Source organism: Dendrobates tinctorius, unplaced genomic scaffold, assembly GCF_039654945.1.
Source record: "Dendrobates tinctorius isolate UK_male_01 unplaced genomic scaffold, ASM3965494v1 ptg000156l, whole genome shotgun sequence".
NCBI classification, from domain to species: domain Eukaryota; kingdom Metazoa; phylum Chordata; class Amphibia; order Anura; family Dendrobatidae; genus Dendrobates; species Dendrobates tinctorius.
This window is the reverse complement of record NW_027361823.1, coordinates 15,499,185-15,520,172: the sequence shown is the minus strand read 5'-3', so window position 1 is coordinate 15,520,172 and position 20,988 is coordinate 15,499,185. Positions and strand designations below refer to the sequence as shown.

At 43.6% G+C, this 20,988-nt stretch overlaps 1 protein-coding gene across 2 annotated transcripts in view; it reads left to right on the top strand.

Moving 5' to 3' along the window:
- PCDH15 (protocadherin related 15) overlaps positions 1 to 20,988 on the top strand; it is a 2,659,104-nt gene that overhangs the window by 2,147,411 nt on the left and 490,705 nt on the right. For both annotated transcript variants that reach the window (XM_073548247.1, XM_073548246.1), the window contains exon 24: positions 3,812 to 3,924. In XM_073548247.1, coding sequence (XP_073404348.1) covers positions 3,812 to 3,924 — 113 coding nt within the window. The remainder of the gene's footprint in view (positions 1 to 3,811; positions 3,925 to 20,988) is intronic.

Sequence of the window (20,988 nt, the reverse complement as noted above, 5' to 3'; positions counted from 1 at the left end):
CGCCCTTCTGCCTTGCTGGTGATTTCTCAGAGGGATTCTAGGAGACCAGTCTGATTCCTGCTCCTCAAAAGCTAAGTTTTCTGCTCTGCTTTTTGCATTTGTGTTTTGGTTTTGTTTTGCCTTGTTCTTCTGGATTTCTGCCATTCCCTGCTGGGGTGAGCTGAATTCCTTTTTGCTCTGTCTTCAGAAAATACCTGAGTACTGATATAGTCTTTTTGAAGCCTAGCGTCTTCAGGGCTTTTTTCCCTATCAGTCTGTTGGCTCTTGATTTGATAGGGTTTTGGCGGATTGCAGACAGCAGCTTTTCTATCCTGTCCTATTTAGTTAGCTTGGGCCCCATCATTTGCTCAGCCTATCTTTCTATCTTTGTGAGTGTTTTTTCATCTTGCTTCACCGTCATTATATGTTGGGGGCTGCCTATTGCTTTGGGGTCTGCTCTGGGGCAGTTTAGATTTCCCTTTCTGTCTTTAGGCTATTTAGTTCTCCGGCTGTGATCGAGGGGTCTAGGGCACCGTAGGAACCCCCCACGGCTACTGCAAGTTGTTGTTGATAGGTTCAGGGGTCTGCAATCCGATAGCTGCCAGCTTCTCTGGTTTTCTGGACTTAGCTAGTATTTCTGTTTTTGCCTCCTACGGTGACTCATTCATAACAGTACTTTGTGTTTGCTAACTGTGTAAGAAGGCTAATGGATGGTTAGAATACCCTTGAAAACCCTTGTGCAAGTATGTTAGCACAGCTGAAAACAGTTTGGCTGATTAGAAAAGCTATAAATCTGACCTTCCTTTGAGCCAGTTGAGAATCTGGAGCATTACATTTGTTGGTTCCATTAAACTCTGAAAATGGCCAGAAAAAAAGAACTTTCATGTGAAATTCGACAGTCTATTCTTGTTCTTAAAAATGAAGGCTATTCCATGCGAGAAATTGGGAAGAAACTGATAATTTCCTACAACGGTGTGTACTATTCCCTTCAGAGGAGAGAACAAATAGGTTCTAACCAGAGTAGAAAGAGAAGCGGGAGGTCCAGCTACACAACTGAGCAACAAGACAAGTATATTAGAGTCTGTAATTTGAGAAATCGATGCCTCACAGGTCCTCAATTGGCAGCTTCATTAAATGGTACACGCAAATGCCAGTGTCAACGTCCACAGTGAAGAGACGACTCCAGGATGCTGGCCTTCAGAGCAGAGTGGCAAAGAAAAAGCCATATCTGAGACTGGCTAATAAAAGGAAAAGATTAATATGGGCAAAGCACACCTCCAAATTATGCAAGAACTATTTAGGGAAGAAGCAGGCAGCTGGTATTCTATCTGTAATGGAGTGGCCAGTGCAGTCACCAGATGTCAACCCCATTGAGTTGTTGTGGGAGCAGCTTGACCAAATTGTACGCAAAAAGTGCCCATCAAGCCAAACCAACTTGTGGGAGGGGCTTCTGGAAGCATGGGGTGAATATCTCCAGATTACCTCAACAAATTAACTGCTAGAATGTCAAAGGTCTGCAATGCTGTAATTGCTGAAAAGTGAGCATTCTTTGACGAATGGAAAGTTTGAAGGAGAAAATTATTATTTCAAATAAAAATCTTTTTTTTAAACCTTGTCAATGTCTGGCTTAGATTTTCAATTCATTTGGCAACTCATTTGATTAATAAAAGTATGAGTTTTCATGGCAAACACAAAATTGTCTAGGTGACCCCAAACTTTTGAACGGTAGTGTTATGTGCATACAGTACATGTGTGTATGTGTTCATTGTATACATATATGTCAATGTTCACTTTATTTAAATATGTGTGAATAATATGTATATACATATGTTAGTGTAATTTGCAGTCAGTATCTGTGTGCCAGATTATGTGTGCACTTAACATTCACCTTTATAAATATTGGCAGCGCACACAAGAGTTCATAGGCATAAACTTATCAGCAATCAACCAACAGGAGAGGAAAATGTTAGTGATTCATTGGGTGATTAGATTGTTTATGCTAGAACAGAAATCATTGTACTCAGCAGCACATTGTCTGATGTAAACTATAGAAGTGCTGCTGATAAAATGATGCTATATTGGGATAGATCGTGATAGGTTTGTGGTCATCATTCTTGGGCAGCTTGTGTAAAGAGGTGGGTCAACAAGCGCAGAATGACTGGAATATACAGTATTCAATGATGCTTGTTAAACAACCTGAACTCAGCTCATGTAAATCCAACCTACATGTTTGTGTGTAATGGTGCAATATGTTAGTATTTGGTACCCCAGTTTTATCTTTTGCCCAGTAGCCCAATTTGCTTAAAATCGACCCTGATAGTACGACATGAAGAAAGCTGACTGCCAAAACTTCTCTTCTAATCAGTATAACTACGAGGTCAAAGGTGCCCATGTAAAGAATTTATTTTCAACAGTTGAAGGTGAATTTCAATGCCTTTGCTTAAATGTGAATGTGCATCTTATGATTGCCTGTCTGATAGCAATCTGTGTCATCCAATCCCTCAATGTTAAAAATGATACATTGAAAAAAAATCATAAAAAACAATTGCTATCTAAATTATCTTACTAGACATCTCTGGTGCATAATGTTCTAAAAGAAAATAATCTCATAGAGATTGATTGGAAACTATTGTTCCTGCTTCGTCTTGAATAAAAAAGATGTCTTTTGTAAGAGACAGACATTCAAAGAAGGTTAACTAAACGGTGAACTCTGATTCAATTTGTGATCAAGGAGACAAACAAATATTGAGAAGACCCTCCATTACTCTTTAATGTTTTAATTAATTTCTAGATGGAAGATTTATGACTACTTAGACTCTTTTATTTTTCTGGTTTCCAAGTCTCCCAAAAAATGCAAAGATTATTCAATCCAGTAATGATATAGTTAAGTAAAATAGGCCCAATGCAAAAGATCTGCCTCAGTACCATAAACTTGACCTTGCTTGGCCATGCTACAGTATGCTGGGCAATGTAAAGAAATTAGAAAAGCATCAGAGAACGAAAAAAAAATATTGAGAAATAAAAAATTTGTTGAGTATTGTTATAATTTCTTACCAATTTTATCTTTCTTCCCATCACTTAATCATGTTGCAGCCTATAATTTTTCATTGATTGTGATAAAAGGTCAGATAGTTTTCCCCTAGAAGCAGTCTCATTTTTGTCAAAAGTTGTGTCTAGCGTTACGATTTACCATCAGCAATTTAGCAATTGCCTCTTGCCTGGTCGTATTTGCAGCCCTTCTCTTGTTTAGCCGGCCTGACACGACATCACATGTGCATCACACCGCACTGTGCCAGGCCAACTAATCAAAAGCAGAGCTGTGGACAACGGCAAGTAAAAGGCAGTGCTCCCTCTCTCTAAATTAATTTAAAACAAGCTAAATTTATTTATAATTAATAATTTCAGAAAATTTCTTAAAGAGGATGTCCCACCATAGTCATATCTCTAGGATATCAGCAATGTCAATGTGACTCCAGACGATTATTTGAAATTGCTAACCACTTCAGCCTTTTATGGCTTCTTATTGATGGCCACAAGGACAACCATTAACTTAGTTATCTAAACTTCCATATTCTTTAAACCATACTGCTAAACTATAACATTTATTATTGATTATAAATTGCTGAAATAATACTTTGGAACCTACTGTTTGCCCAAATCAATAAGCAGAATGGTACACGATCCACATACCTTGTATCTAGGAGAGTTGGATTTACTCTTAGCTCTAAAGCCTTTATTATTGCATATTACCAGAATAGCCATGTTTATAGTTACAATAAAGTTTCTTGTTTTACAGTTATATCCATAATATGTTTCTGTGCTTTTCTTGTAGCTGGTTGTGATAGCTTATGATGACGGCGACCCTGTGAAATCTAATAGCACAATGGTGATAATAACAGTTCTGCAGCCATCTGTAATTCCACGATTCACTCAAGATGAATACAGGTAACTTCCACCTTTTCTAAAAATATAGATACAAAGTTGTTTTTTATGGAAGGTGTTGGGTTGATTAAGTCTGTAGTGTTCCTTGTATGTTGTATTTTTATGGATATAATGCATACTATGTTTATTTTAGATGTAAAAATTCACAGTTGGATTGCGGTATTTGTATTGTTGCCTTCTGATTTCATATTAGGGATAAATACTTCTTAAAATGCGCTAATTTGTAAATCACTTTCCTTGATGATGCCATTATCATTTTCTTTTCCCTTTACAGTCATGGCCAAAAGTATTGACACCCCTGCAATTCTGTCAGATAATATTCAGTTTCTTCCAGAAAATGATTGCAAACACAAATTCTTTGGTATTATTATCTTCATTTAATTTGTCTTAAATGAAAAAACACAAAAGAGAATGAAGCAAAAAGCAAAACATTGATCATTTCACACAAAACTCCAAAAATGGGCCGGACAAAAGTATTGGCACCCTCAGCCTAATACTTGGTTGCACAACCTTTAGCCAAAATAACTGCGACCAACTGCTTCCGGTAACCATCAATGAGTTTCTTACAATGCTCTGCAGTAATTTTAGACCATTCTTCTTTGGCAAACTACTCCAGGTCCCTGATATTTGAAGGGTGCCTTCTCCAAACTACCATTTTTAGATCTCTCCACAGGTGTTCTATGGGATTCAGGTCTGGACTGATTGCTGGCCACCTTAGAAGTCTCCAGTGCTTTCTCTCAAACCATTTTTAGTGCTTTTTGAAGTGTATTTTGGGTTATTGTCCTGCTGGAAGACCCATGACCTCTGAGGTAGATCCAGCTTTCTCACACTGGGCCCTAAATTATGCTGCAAAATTTGTTGGTAGTCTTCTGACTTCATAATGCCATGCACACGGTCAAGCAGTCCAGTGCCAGAGGCAGCAAAGCAACCCCAAAACATCAGGGAACCTCCGCCATGTTTGACTGTAGGGACCGTGTACTTTTCTTTGAATGCCTCTTTTTTCTCCTGTAAACTCTATGTTGATGCTTTTGCCCTAAAAGCTCTACTTTTGTCTCATCTGACCAGAGAACATTCTTCCAAAATGTTTTAGGCTTTTTCTAGTAAGTTTCGGCAAACTCCAGCCTGGCTTTTTTATGTCTTGGGGTAAGAAGTGGAGTCTTCCTGGGTCTCCTACCATACAGTCCCTTTTCATTCAGATGATGACGGATAGTACGGGTTGACACCGTTGTACCCTCGGACTGCAGGGCAGCTTGAACTTGTTTGGATGTTAGTGGAGGTTCTTTATCCAACATCCGCACTATCTTGCATTGAAATCTCTTGTCAATTTTTCTTTTCTGGCCACATCTAGAGCGGTTAGCCACAGTGTCATGGGCTTTAAACTTCTTGATGACACTGCGCACGGTAGACACAGGAACATTCAGGTTTTTGGAGATGGACTTGTAGCCTTGATATTGCTCATGCTTCCTCACAATTTGGTTTCTCAAGTCCTCAGACAGTTCTTTGGTCTTCTCTCTTTTCTCCATGCTCAATGTGGTGCACACAAGGACACAGGACAGAGGTTGAGTCAACTTTAATCCATGTCAACTGGCTGCAAGTGTGATTTAGTTATTGCCAACACCTGTTAGGTGCCACAGGTAAGTTATAGGTGCTGTTAATTACACAAATTAGAGAAGCATCACATGATTTTTCGAACAGTGCCAATACTTTTGTCCACCCTCTTTGTTATGTTTGGTGTGGAATTATATCCAATTTGGTTTTAGGACAATTCTTTTTGTGTTTTTTTCATTTAAGACAAATTAAATGAAGATAATCATACCAAAGAATTTGTGTTTGCAATCATTTTCAGGAAGAAACTGAGTATTATCTGACAGAATTGCAGGGGTGTCAATACTTTTGGCCATGACTGTATAACATAATAATGTGTTGGGTTTTTTTTTTTTTGCTTCTACCTATTTTATAGAGGAAAAAAATAGCATAAATGAAAAAAAATATGCTTTACACAGCTTGAACTAGTTACAGTATCTGTGGACTTGCTTGAAATTTTCTCCCCAACAGTCAGCCTATACTATACTTCCTTTGCCATATATGTTGATGAAATCCACTACTACTCAAGTTTAAAATAAAAAATAATCTATCTACTCTTCAGAAAAATCTAAAAATCTATAGTATTCATTAGAGAGTGGAATTTAATGTTAGTAGCAGATGAGTAGAACGGCTGAGATTGTGTAAGTACGCAATAGAATCCTTAAGAAGATTTTAAAATAATATCATGTGACTCCAATTCTGACTGAGAATTGTAGTAGCTACAGTTGTCTAGAGGGGCGTTGCTACATTTTGAAAACTTTGGGCATTGATTGGTTGTGTAGCTGGGATTATTATATAGAGGCTAACGGGGAAAAGAAATCTGACAGTCCCTAAGTGGACTAAATTGTTCAATTTTATTTCAGGAACATAAATATAAAAGGGACACCTCAGTCAGCAAAACCAACATGTTTCGATCAGAAGGTCTTAACCATGGCTAAGACCTTCTGGTCGAAATGTGTTGGCTCTGCTTACTGGGCTGTCATATCTATATTTATGTTCTTGAAATAAGTTTGAAGGTTTTAGTCCACTCATGGAGTGCCAGATATCTTTTCCCCTTTAGCCTCTATATAATATCCCCAACTACACAACCAATCAATGCCCCAAGTTTTCAAAACTTAGTAACGCCCCAGATTTCTTTTCAGAATAAATCACAGAATAGCTAGAGATGACAAGTATAGATGAATCAAATTATTTCACCGAAAAAATACCATTAAAAATTAGTTTTATTCTCAGTGTTTAAAAAAGTCTAAACCAGTCAATTTATTCTGGACAAAATACTACTTACATAGGTAGAATTTTATCCAGAACTAATTGTAGACTTTTTAAAAATATTGAGAATAAAAGTTAATTTTTATATGATGACCGGATATCTCTTCATGTATGACAAGCTCATGTGCCCATCCACCTGTAGAAGTAATCCTGCGAGACTGGTGAGCTGTAATCCCCTCTCCCTGCAGTATGTAGCATTTTGTTACCACTTGAGTGGCACAGGTGCAGACATAATTACCAACATCCTGGTTGAGAAAAGGATTTTTAAGGAGTTCTCAAGAACCACCTGGTCATAGCCCAAAACCAGACATGAAGGCCCATTTTTGACATACCCTATTTCTTTTAGGGCTGGTGCATGTCCACACAGGTAGGATTTATTTCTGAATAATCTGGACAAACAAATTAAAACCCATTAGCAACAGGATATAAGACCCTGGCTATGTTTAACTTGTACTGAGATGTCCAAAAGGCCAATTACCAGTATTTTTATTTTACCAAAGTCTTTAGCCCTACTATTGACTAGATGATAAAAGTAATAAGAAACAAAAGTGCTAAATGTAAAGGGCAGAATAAGGTCATGACAAAATAATGAGCTAGATACAGCAATGAGTGCCCGATAAAGCTGGAAAAAAGAAGGGTGGGAAGAAGGAAGATTTGCTTACTTATAAGAATCCACATACTAGTTATAACCAGACATTTGTGCATGGTGCTGATGGTGGACTAGTAATTAGAAATTATGCTCTATTATTACTTATAATACTCCTATGTGATGGTCCATCAAATATGCTTTCAATACTTTATTTTTCTAAGTGAATATTCTGCGAGCGTCATGATCACTTTTCCTCATGACATATGGCATTTATTATGCTGACCTGTGGTATATCTGGACTAAGTGCATCCTTCTTCATGACAAATATATAATTAAAGCTGACATTTTGAGCTGTAAAGGCTATTATCAGTGATACAAATATGGGGAGATGTTTTATAATATTTAAATGCATCACCGAAAAGATTTTTTCACAAAATAGCGATAAATCATGGAACGAATGTCAGAAAAAAAACTGCTATGCTAAATAAGGGGAGAGAAACTATATTATATGTAAAGAATGATAACAATTATTTATGGAGCTTGTATGTGATTACATCGCTAGGGAAAAGGTAAATGTTTTTATACTCTCAAACATTGAGGCTGTGTGCACACGCTGCGGATTAGGTGCGGATTCATCCGCACGGATTTTGTACAATCCGCAGGTGAAACCGCAGGTCAAAAGACCTGCGGTTTTACCTGCGGATTGCTCTGCGGTTTTGCCCTGCGGTTTTTCATCTCCTCAATGGAGGAGATGGCAAACCGCAGGAGAATCCGCAGAAAGAATTGACATGTCAATTCTTTCTGCGGATTGAAAACCGCAGATAATCCGCGCGGAAAATTCCGCACCGTCTGCACTGCGGTTTTTGATTCCCATAGGGAATCATTGTACTGTACACCGCAGCAGAAACTGCTGCGGGTCCGCAGCGGCCAAAACCGTTGCGGAACCGCAGCAAAATCCGCAGCGTGTGCACACAGCCTAATACAGTTCTATACCAAATGGATAACACTGGGGTTTGTTTGGGTCTCTCTCCACATTCTAAAAGTGTAGTCAAAGTTTAATTGTCTTCCTACAAAATTGCTTTAATCTGTATATGGAACATTGCCCAATTATAAAAATATAAATATATAAAAACAGGATAATAGAGGCTCAGTTTTGATATACTGTATGTGCTAGAGTATAAGCGGAGTTTTTTAGCACCTTTTTTATGCTGAAAAAGCCCCCCTTGACTTGACGGTACCACAAGATGGAGGGGGAGTAGCAGCGGCAGAAGAGCAGTGGCAGAGCAGCGGGTCACAGGAGGCAGGAGCCGGTTGCTGCAGCTAAAGCCTGTACCCACTGCTAAAGAGAAATTAATATTCACTGCGCTTGCAGTGAACTTTCATTTCTCTTTAATATCGGGCACAGTAGTCACAGCTGCCGGGCGATCACATTTGTCCGCTACTTAAGGGAAATTAATATTCACTTCTCTCCACTCCAATGAGCGTGGGGGGCAGTGAATATTCATTCCCTTAAATAGCGGGCAATTGCCCGGCCGCTGCAGGAAGCAGACGGCTGCTGCTACTGGGTATGCTACTAAATAACAATGAATACTTCCTGCTCTTCATGCACATAGTCCTGGCATGGAGACCAGTAAGCTGTCCTCTGTTTGTAAGAAGCACAGGATGTCACTGCCATGTGCTGCTTACAGGCATAAATCAGCTACTGGCATCAGAACAAGTCACTGGGAGGGAGCACAAAAAGGTAAGTAAGATGGTTTATTTGTTATGTTTTTATGATTGGAGCCATGCATACCACAATGGGAATGGGGGCCAAAAACACCATGATAAGGATGGCGCCATGCATACCAGGATAGGAATGAGAGTGACATGCATATCAGGAACGGTTATGAGGGGGCCATACATACCAGGATAGGGATGAGGGGGCCATACATACCAGGAAAAGGATGAGGGGGCCATGCATAGCAGGATAGGGATGAGGTGGCCATGCATACCAGTATAGAGATGAGGAGCCATGTCTTCCAGGATAGGGATGAGAAGCCATGCATGCAAGGATGGGGTGAGGGTGCCATGCATACCAGGATAGGGATGAGGAGCCAAGCATACAAGGATGGGGATGAAGAGAGCATGCATACCAGAATAGGAATAAGGCAATAATGCATACCAGGAAAGGACTGAAGAGACCATGCATACCCCCTGACGAAGGCAAACACCAAAATGTGCATCAAGGTGGATGCATCCTCGGAACAGTCCAGCTTTGGTCTACTTCCATCAGGTACTATACAATATGATATTGTGACAGCATGTCAATACTTTATACTATTTAAGTATTACATTTTTTGGCATCACAATGAGGTCACTATTAGATTAAGGTGCTAGTAGATGCACAGGCACTTTATAAATATCTTTTCACCTAATCTTTCTGTTACTTACTGTACCTGTTCTCTTATGGGGGTCCTTGTGGATTTAGACCAATTATTAATTTTCTATATTTGCAGCACCGCACATATACATTTCTATCATTGCTTATTTTTTGATATTATTACTCTCTTTGCTGCTATCATTTTATTACCTCATTTTAGCTGTCCCTTGTGAATCGCATCCCTTTTCTTCCCTGAGTATTTACTTCCTTCTGCACCGTATTTTATATTTTAACTATTTCTGTAAATCAACTAAATAAAAGATTCTTTTCACATAACTTGGGTTTTAAACTCATTTTTTCCTCTGTCAAGGATGGGGATGAGGAGACCATGCATACCAAGATAGGGATAAGGAGAGCATGCATACCAGGATAGGGATGAGGGACTCATGTGTATCAGGATAGGGATGAAGGGCCCATTCATATCAGGATAGGGATGAGGAGCCATGCATACCAGGATGGGGATAAGGAAGCCATGCACATCAGGATAGGGATGAGGGGGCCATGCATACCAGGATAGGGATGAGGAGCCATGCATACCAGGATGGGGATTAGGAGGCAATGCACACCAGGATGGGGATGAGAGGACAATGAATACCAAGTCTATACTCGAGTCAATGAGTTTTCCCAGTTTTTTGTGGTAAAATTAGGTGCCTTGGCTTATATTCAAAACATTGCTATAGTAAAGACTGCTGGTAATTAGATATCTTCCAAGGAATATCTAAATAAGGTTTTAAGGATATTTTTTCTTAAATTTTTAATCTAGGTTAAAGTAATAAAATAATGTGAAATGATTGTATTGATTACCATATAATAGATGGGTAGAAGTGGGAGAAAACATTCAAAAGGAGAACATTCAGCAGATTTTCTATACATTGTAGGTAAAGTAATACTAACTACTGTAGCTTTAGTACATCAGTTTCCACATTGGGGTTATACCAGATAGGGACATTTGCTAAAAGCATAGGGGTGAGAGGCAAAAATGGACAGAAGGCTCCTACTACCTCCCCCATAAGCCTATACTTCCATTCAAAAGGGGAAAGATTTGTACTTGCCTGCTTATTTCTCTCAGGGCATTTGTTACATGCAATATTCTGAAAGGGAGTCTCCTGTAATAGATTGGCTTTATTAGGGCTTAGAAGGGTTGTGAGAAACGTCGTCACTATGAAATCAGTGGATATTTGGCAGACAGAGTCCTCACTAGAGTTGAGCGACTTTTGGTTTTTTAGGGTCGAGTTTCGTTTCGTGAAACCCGACTTTTCCAAAAGTCGGATCGAGCAAGATCGACCGATTATAGGGAAAAGTCGGGGTCGTCCCGAAACACGAAACCCAATGTAAGTTAATGGGGAATAAAAGTCGGCAGTGAGAGGAGGACAGGAAACACACCTACAGTGCCCATTTGAATGCCAAAAGCATCAATTCTTCTTACTTAAGCTTGTCAACCTTAATTAATTTCATAATACAAGTTACACACTGAAAAACGGGGGTTATTTGGCTAAAGTTGTGGGGGGGTAGGGCTGGCTCCAGGTTTTCATGTGCCCTGGGCGAAAGAGCGCCCCTTTAACACATACCACAACTCATCATGCTACGATACGGCAGAGAAATAGCGGTATAGTACAATGAAAAATACTTCACTTTTTACATCTCAGGACGAGGCCCATCTATTTCTCCATACAGAATCATTGGTCCCATATAATGTTTGAAACAGTATATGATGAGCTCCACATAATGCTACAGTATATGTTGGTCCCCATGGATGAAGCTCCACTGTCTTATGGGCCCAAATAATGCTCCAAACATAATGGGCCCCATTTCTAATGCTCTAGTGTATAATGGGCCCTGTAAATGCTGCTCCAGTGTCTGATGTCCACCTTTGGAATGTTCCAGTGTATGGTGGGCCCCATCTATCATTCTCCAGAGTATAGTGCTCCCCAAAAATTGCTGTCCCAACATTGAAAACAATCAAATAAGGCTCCTCGCTAGGGAATCCCTGTACTAGTCTGGACTCCTCGTCGTCCCCATCTTCCATCTCACTGCACAGTATTTCAACCTTGCAAGTGCTGTGATCCTGAGCAAGCAGGGGGTCCCACTCGTTGGCGACGGCACTGGCACAGGGCCCCTGATAGTACGGTGGTGTGTCTGATGGCGGGTGGGCCGAACCTGCACTTTCATCTGCAGCTTCCTCTTTGTCACCATTTAAGATGGAACTGTATATGGGAAGAGTAACCTGAGTTTCATCAGGGTCAGATTCAGGCCGTGTAGCGTGCGAGGGGAATGTAGTGGTCTGGGTCAATGTACCAGCAGATTCATCGAGCAGTGGCTGGGCATCAGTGCACTTGTGTTGCCCCCAGGAGTACGGTCGCCACAGTGGCATTACCTTCCTCCTAGGGAGTGTGATGTCATGCTTGGGAGCAACGAAGGATCTCTCTAGCAGGTTAACTGATTGGGCGGCGTTATTCCCATGAGTCATGACCCTCCAAACAGCGTTCATGAAGGCAAAGTGTTTGTTTTACGTGGGCAGTATGGTTGCAAAGCTGAACCTTAAAGGAATGTCCAGAAGGGCACCACCAGGAGTGGAGCCTACGGTTAAATTCGACTCCACCTGGGAAACCTCAACCATGCCAGCTACAGAAAAGATGCACACATTGCAAGCTTAATTCCGTTAACGAACGAGACTCCGTCATGCCCCGCGGTCCGAGTCCGGCTTACTAGAGGGACACGTGAGGCTCTGGCACATGAGATTGGCCAATAACTGGTGTGTCATGCCCTTACATGTCCGTGGCTGCATGTGCGCTACACTGAAAAGGCCAGCGTTTGTCGCTTACAGGTGCAGATAACCCGCTGAACAACGTTAGTGATGGGGATCACTGATTACAATTATTACCCGCGAACGATGATTTCCCAGTAAGTGCAGGTCAACCGCAGTTCCGGAATTAGGCCTAACCGTCATTCCTGAAAAAATGAAAAACTTACGTGTGCAAACCACAGGTGCTGTAGCTTGCTTAACAGCTCGTCAGCCGTTCTCACGCCCAGTATGGATTACACGTGATTGCACAAAGGTGAGAAAGGGTACCGTATCCCCGAATAACATGTATGGATAGCGTACACATTCAAAATATATGTCAATACATCAGGAGGCAGGCTCAGACGGTGTTAGGCCCAGTATGGCTTGCACGTGATTGCACAAAGGTGAGAAAGGGTACCGTATCCCCGGATAACATGTATGGATAGCGTACACATTCAAAATATATGTCTATACATCAGGAGGCAGGCTCAGACGGTGTTAGGCCCAGTATGGCTTGCACGTGATTGCACAAAGGTGAGAAAGGGTACCGTATCCCCAGATTACATGTATGGATAGCGTACACATTCAAAATATATGTCTATACATCAGGAGGCAGGCTCAGACGGTGTTAGGCCCAGTATGGATTGCACGTGATTGCACAAAGGTGAGAAAGGGTACCGTATCCCCGGATAACATGTATGGATAGCGTACACATTCAAAATATATGTCTATACATCAGGAGGCAGGCTCAGACGGTGTTAGGCCCAGTATGGATTGCACGTGATTGCACAAAGGTGAGAAAGGCTACCGTATCCCCGGATAACATGTATGGATAGCGTACACATTCAAAATATATGTCTATACATCAGGAGGCAGGCTCAGACGGTGTTAGGCCCAGTATGGATTGCACGTGATTGCACAAAGGTGAGAAAGGGTACCGTATCCCCGGATAACATGTATGGATAGCGTACACATTCAAAATATATGTCTATACATCAGGAGGCAGGCTCAGACGGTGTCAGGCACAGTATGGATTTGACGGCCCAGACTACACAGCGGAGGAGCAGGGAGAGGTAAAGATTGCAAATGCTGGGGCCTTGCCCAAGCAAGGGGGGCCCACTCGTGGGCGTCGGTACTGGCACTGGGCCCCTCATAGTATGGCGGTGTGTCTGACGGCGGCTGTGCACCACCACCGTCAGAGACACTTGATTGCACTATGAGGGACCCTGTGCCAGTGCCCGTGCCCAAGAATCGGCCTACCCACCTGTCCTGGGCAACGGCACTCGCACGGTGTCATGCGCTAGGTGGTAACCCCGGCCATGGGGGGGGAGGCAGCACAGTTAGGTAGTTTTAGAAAGTGGCATATGTTGATGTTGGACATTCAGCTGATGCAAAAGGCGAAATAGGTCAAGTCCCAGGAAGAGGTGGACCAAAGCAAGCCATTTTTCTGGCACCCTATGTGTCATCAGGGGAAGGTGGGACAAAATCCTTGGAAACCCATGCATGGTTCATTTTAATGAAGGTTAGATCATCCACATTTTGGGTTGACAGACGGGTCCTTTTTTCTGTCAGGATTGATCCAGCTGCACTGAAGACTCTTTCCTATAGCACACTTGCAGCTGGGCAAGCGAGCTCCTGTAAGGCATATTGTGCCAATTCAGGCCAGGTGTCCAGTTTAGCGGCCCAATAGTCAAAGGGGAATGACCTGTGTGGGAGAACATCGATATGGGAGGAAAAGTAGTTTGTAACCATAGTTGACAACTGCTGTCTCCTGTCACTTTCCATCGATGCAGTATTACCAGTTGTGTGAGCGGTACTTGAAAAATCAGTCCACAACATTGTCATGAAACCCCTGTCTCCAACACCACTTCTGCTGTGTGCACCATGAACACCTCTGCCAAGCTGCCCCCGGCCCGTACGGCTCATGTGAGAACCATCACCGCTGCTGTGTGCTGGGAATGCCTCAAGCAACCGATTTACCAGAGTTGCTTGTTTATTAGCCACTATTAGGTCAAGGTTCTCCTGTGGCATGATGTTTTGTAATTTGCCTTTATAGCGTGGATCCAGGATGCTGGCCAACCAGTAGTCGTCATCGTTCATCATTTTGGCAATGCGGGGGTCCCTTTTTAAGATCTGCAAGGCATAATCTGACATGTGGGCCAATGTTCCCGGTGTCAATGATGCACTGCGAGTGCTGGTTGGAGGAGCACTTTCTGGAAAATCCACATCCCTCCAGTCACGCACGAACCCTGTACCAGACCTTGCCACGCCAACATTTTCACTTGCCCCACGAGATGCATCCTCCTCCCCTAAGTAATCATCCCCATCCTCCTCCTCCTCTTCTTCCTCCACCTCATCCAGGAGAGGTCCCTGAGCAGACAATGGCTGAATGTCATCAAGGATTCCCTCCTCCTCTTCCTCCTCATCAACATTGGCTGCAGACGCCTGCTCCTTAAGGTGCGTCAAAGTTTGCATGAGTAGATGCACAAGTGGGATGCTCATGCTTAGGATGGCGTCGTCTGCGCTTACCAGCCGTGTGCATTCCTCAAAACACTGAAGGACTTTACAGAGGTCTTTCAGCTTCGACCACTGCACACCTGTCAACTCCATGTCTGCTCTCAAAGTGCCTGGCCGTGTATCCTCCCACAAATGCATTATGGCCTGCCTCTGCTCGCACAGCCGCTCCACCATGTGCAGGGTGAGTTCCACCTTGTTGCAATGTCGATAATGAGGCGGTGGTTGGGAAGGTGGAGCAATCGCTGCAGCTTCTGCATATGAACGGAGTGTACAGGCGACCGGCGGATGTGCGCGCACAGTCTTCGCACCTTATGGAGCAGGGCTGTTAACTCCGGATAATTTTTGAGGAAGCACTGCACCACCAGGTTCAAGGTGTGAGCCAAGCAAGGTATGTGGCTGAGTTTTGAAAGGGCTATGGCTGCCACAAAATTACGGCCGTTATCACTAACTACCTTGCTTGCCTCAAGATGTACACTGCCCAGCCATGACTCAGTTTGTCGCTTCAAGTACTCGGCCAGCACCTCGGCGGTGTGTCTGTCGCCCAAACACATCATCTGCAACACAGCCTGCTGACGCTTTCCACTAGCTGCTCGATAGGGGGACACCTCGTGTGCAACAGTGGCAGCTGCAGATGGAGTGCTCGTAGGACTGCGCTCTGTGGACGAGCTTTCACTTCTGGAGGAGCAGGATGAGGAGGGTCGAACGCCTACAGCCAGCTGTTTCCTATACCGTGGGCTAGTCAGCACTGTCCCACTACCACTGTCCCCTGTGGACCCTGCATCCACCACATTAACCCAGTGCGCAGTGATGGACACGTAACGGCCCTGGCCATGCCGACTGGACCATGCATCAGTTGTGAGGTGCACCTTTCCACTCACTGACTGCTTGAGTGCATGGACAATGCGGTCTTTTACATGATGGTGGAGGGCTGGGATGGCTTTGCGAGAGAAGAAGTGGCGACTGGGTAGGTCATAGCGTGGTACTGCATAGGCCATGAGTTCGCGGAAAGCTGCGCTTTCCACCAACTGATAGGGCATCATCTCAAACGATATTAGTTTGGCAATGTGGGCGTTCAAACCCAGTGTACGCGGATGAGAGACTGAGTACTTTCTTGACCTACTCATAGTGTCTAGGAGGGTGAGCTGGACTTGAGAGCTGCATATGGTGGAAGTAGCGGTGGACAGGGCAGACTGAGAGAGGGTTGATGATGGTGATGGAGTTGGTGTTCTTTCTGATGGCCTAGATTCAGTATTTCGTTGATATAACAGTGGGATTCCCTGACTGCTGTGGCCTTGCAACGACACCTCAACATTTGCTGCTGTGCTAACCGGTGGGCTTACAGTGGGGGAAACAATGTAGCGTTGCTGACTACCTTCTTTGTGATTAGTTGCACATGTGGCACTTGAGGTTTGTTGTTGTGTCCACGCTTGCAAGTGCATGCTGGTTAAATGTCTAAGCATGCAACTGGTATTCAAATTTTTCAGATTTTTCCCTCGGCTAAAGGTCTTTGCGCACTTCTTACAGATATCCTTGGCCTGATCATGAGGATTTTTTTCAAAAAAGTGGAACACTGCACTCTTCCTACTTTGGCAGACATTTTGCGGCCTAGCACGCTGTGATCTTTTGACCCTCTGGACAAGCTGTCCAGCAACTCTTTTGATTTTTGGAACCTGTCTTTGGAGTGCTCCGGGCCTGCCAGATAACAGCTGTTGCGATGTCGATGTCTGCTGTGGATGCTCCTCATCTGAGCTATTGGAAGCAGCACCCTCTTCCCCCAATGGATGCCAATCTAGGTCAACAACTGGGTCATCCATCACCTCCCCTTCAATGTCATGTGCACCTTCCTCTGTGTCACCGTGTATGGTGGTATAGTGTGTGGGAAAGGGCACCTGAGTCTCATCAGGGTCAGAATCTGGCTCTGTACACTGCGAGGACAATGTAGTGCTCTGAGTGAATGTACCAGCAGAATCATCTATCTACGGCTGTGCATCAGTGCACTCCATGTCAGATTCATCTTGGCCTGGGTAATTCACCATTTCACTTGATAATCCAGGCATGGTATGTGAAAACAGCTCCATGGAGTAATCAGTAGTATGGCCTGCGTCATCCTTCAATCTTGGTTGGGGTGAAGGACACAAGGAAAGGTGTGGTTCATGAACATGAGCCTCCAATGACGACTCAGTGCTTTTACTTTTTACAACTTCAGAAGAGGAGGCGATAGAGCTGGAGGCTGAGTCAGCAATGTAAGACAAAACTTTTTCCTGATGCTCTGGCTTTAAAAGCGGTTTGCCAACTCCTAGAAAACTAAGCCTTCGAAGCCTTATGGAGCCAGACGATGACGCAGGCTCAACACCTCCTGCATTCGGTCCTATTTTGCTCTTGCCACTACCATCAGATCCACCACCAACACCATCATTACCAGCTGCCAACCCCCGCCCAATTCCACGGCCTCTTCCACCAGCCTTCCTCATTTTTTGTAGAAATGTAGACAAAATCCAACAAACTATATAGTAATGTAAAACAAGGTACAAGGTGTCTATAGGACAGGGGAGATTTTGAATTTCTGCACACACTTGTGGACACTGGACACTTATGAATTGTGTGAGGCCCACTGAATATCACAGAGCTATGTCACAGGCTCGATGGCACAGGTGTGAAAAAAGTGACTACAGGATAAGGGAGATTTTGAATTTCTGCACACACTAGTGGACACTGGACACTTTTTGATTGTGTGAGGCCCACTGAATATCAGAGCGCTATGTCACAGGCTCGATGGCACAGGTGTGAAAAAAGTGTCTACAGGATAAGGGAGATTTTTAATTTCTGCACACACTAGTGGACACTGGACACTTTTGGATTGTGTGAGGCCCACTGAATATCAGAGCGCTATGTCACAGGCTCGATGGCACAGGTGTGAAAAAAGTGACTACAGGATCACAGAGATTTTGAATTTCTGCACACACTAGTGGACACTGGACACTTTTGGATTGTGTGAGGCCCACTGAATATCAGAGCGCTATGTCACAGGCTCGATGGCACAGGTGTGAAAAAAGTGACTACAGGATAAGGGAGATTTTGAGTTTCTGCAGACACTAGTGGACACTGGACACTTTTGGATAGTGTGAGGCCCACTGAATATCAGAGCGCTATGTCACAGGCTCGATGGCACAGATGTGAAAAAAGTGACTACAGGATCACAGAGATTTTGAATTTCTGCACACACTTGTGGACACTGGACACTTATGAATTGTGTGAGGCCCACTGAATATCACAGAGCTATGTCACAGGCTCGATGGCACAGGTGTGAAAAAAGTGACTACAGGATAAGGGAGATTTTGAATTTCTGCACACACTAGTGGACACTGGACACTTTTTGATTGTGTGAGGCCCACTGAATATCAGAGCGCTATTTCACAGGCTCGATAGCACAGGTGTGAAAAAAGTGACTACAGGATCACAGAGATTTTGAATTTCTGCACACACTAGTGGAACCTGGACACTTTTGGATTGTGTGAGGCCCACTGAATATCAGAGCGCTATGTCACAGGCTCGATGGCACAGGTGTGAAAAAAGTGACTACAGGATAAGGGAGATTTTGAATTTCTGCACACACTAGTGGACACTGGACACTTTTGGATTGTGTGAGGCCCACTGAATATCAGAGCGCTATGTCACAGGCAGAAATTGGCTAGTGTATCACAAACTACAAGGTGTATGTAGAATTGGGCAGAATAGGAATCTCCCTAGAGTGTAGGTCTGTAAGAACGGAACAAGTCCTCCACTTATCCTTCCACAGTGACACACAGATAGCTTCACTGTGGCCGTGATAACAGCCGTTACACGGTACTGAGAGGAGCGTGCACGTACACGGCTGTCCGGTGTACGTAAAATTGTCAAGCTCCGTGTTTTTTAAGTATACGGACTGACACACGCTTTCTCTCTATAGTTTTGAATGTGATCAAACAGCAAATATATTTAACTGTTTGAAAACTAGACAAAACTAGTAGGTGCAGGTCTGTAAGAACGGAACATGTCCTCGACTTATTCTCACAGAGTGACACACAGATAGCTTCACTGTGGCCGTGATAACAGCTGTTACACGGTACTGAGAGGAGCGTGCACGTACACGGCTGTCCGGTGTACGTAAAATTGTCAAGCTCCGTGTTTTTTAAGTATACGGACTGACACACGCTGTCTCTCTATAGTTTTGAATGTGATCAAACAGCAAATATATTTAACTGTTTGAAAGCTAGACAAAACTAGTAGGTGCAGGTCTGTAAGAACGGAACATGTCCTCGACTTATTCTCATAGAGTGACACACAGATAGCTTCACTGTGGCTGTGATAACAGCCGTTACACGCTACTGTGTGAGGAGCGTACACCGCTGTATGGTGTGAAAAAATGCACGCTCAGTACCTCAGCAGGACAAAAAAAAAAATTGGGATTGCTTTTAAAAATGCAGTTTGCAGAGCAGTGGGTAAACAGCAATGCAGCTGTCAGGAAGCCTTAGAAGGCAGCCTAACAACCAACACCGCTGATCCACCACAATATAGCCTCCCCTTGCACTGCACACACAGTGACTGGTGTGTTGTACAGGCAAAATCGCTAGCAGCAGAAGCAGTTTTTTTTTCTTCTTCCCTGCCTAACGCTCTCCCTACAGAATCAGCAGCAGCAACCTCTCCCTATGCTAAGATCGGCAGAAGTAAGATGGCGGTCGGCGTGCACGCCCTTTTATAACCCCTGTGACGCCCACCAAAGCAAGCCAATCACTTGCATGCCCTTCTGAAAGATGGTGGTGACCCCTGCCTATGTCATCACGTTGCCCACAGTGTCCGTGGATCCTGATTGGCTGAAAAAGAGCGCAAAACAAACTTTTGAAATGCGACTTTGGCGAGTAAGTCGCCGACCTCATGGCCGACCTCATCCTAGGGTCGGGTTTCGTTTCATGAAACCCGACTTTGCCAAAAGTCGGCGACTTTTGAAATTTTTCGACCCGTTTCGCTCAACTCTAGTCCTCACCGATCAGCATTATCAGTGATGGATTCATCCAAATGTAAAAAGTGTACAGAGCGGATCAACATTGCACTGAATGCTGTTTAGAGGCCATTGCTGAGAAACACAGCTAAGCTTCTATTCAATTGAATAGAAAATTGAGCTGCAATTCTCGTCAACAGATCCAAATAGTGAATGGAGCTCTGGTGTTCAAGCCTTCATACTTTTACTTTCAGCCGCCCTTGAAACTGGTATCAGATGGTAGGGGTGCTGGATGGCAATATCTGATTTTGAATGCCTATCCTAAGGAAATTTCACTAACATCATAAAAATGGACAACACTTTTAACATGTTGTCACCAGTAATAAAAAAAACTCAAGATGTGAATGGAGCACCCCACCCAGGGCCTAGCAGGGTACTCGGTACCGGGCCCGTTGATCTCAATGGGAGTTGTCACGGAAGCTGTGACCTGGTCCGTGGCCCTGGGGCTCCATGGCAAAAAAGGGGATGAAATGAACAATGAAATAAACTTTATGAATAGTTCGTGATGCCACCTGTGGTGTTCGGCAAGTAAGGTGGTAGGCCGACGCTGCATGCAGATCCTCTGGGACTGGTGGTGGGTTGCAGCCAAGATGGTGAAGCTCCCCACAGGTGGAACTGTAGTCCCAGGGCAGTGTAGATGTAGCAATAGAGGAGAGGCACAGGCGGTGTAGAGGCTGGTGCCCAGATGTAGTAGTGCGGGGTTGTAGTGATGCGGGAATAAGTGGAGGACACCAGGGCATGTAGTTCCAAAGCTTTACTCACAGTCTGCAGCTCACACAGATGCCTGCCTCCGAGCTGTGTCCTTCAGGTCCTGGGCTCAGTCAACCTCCAGGCAAGATAGGATGCTCCCTTCCAACACTCCGCCAACATGT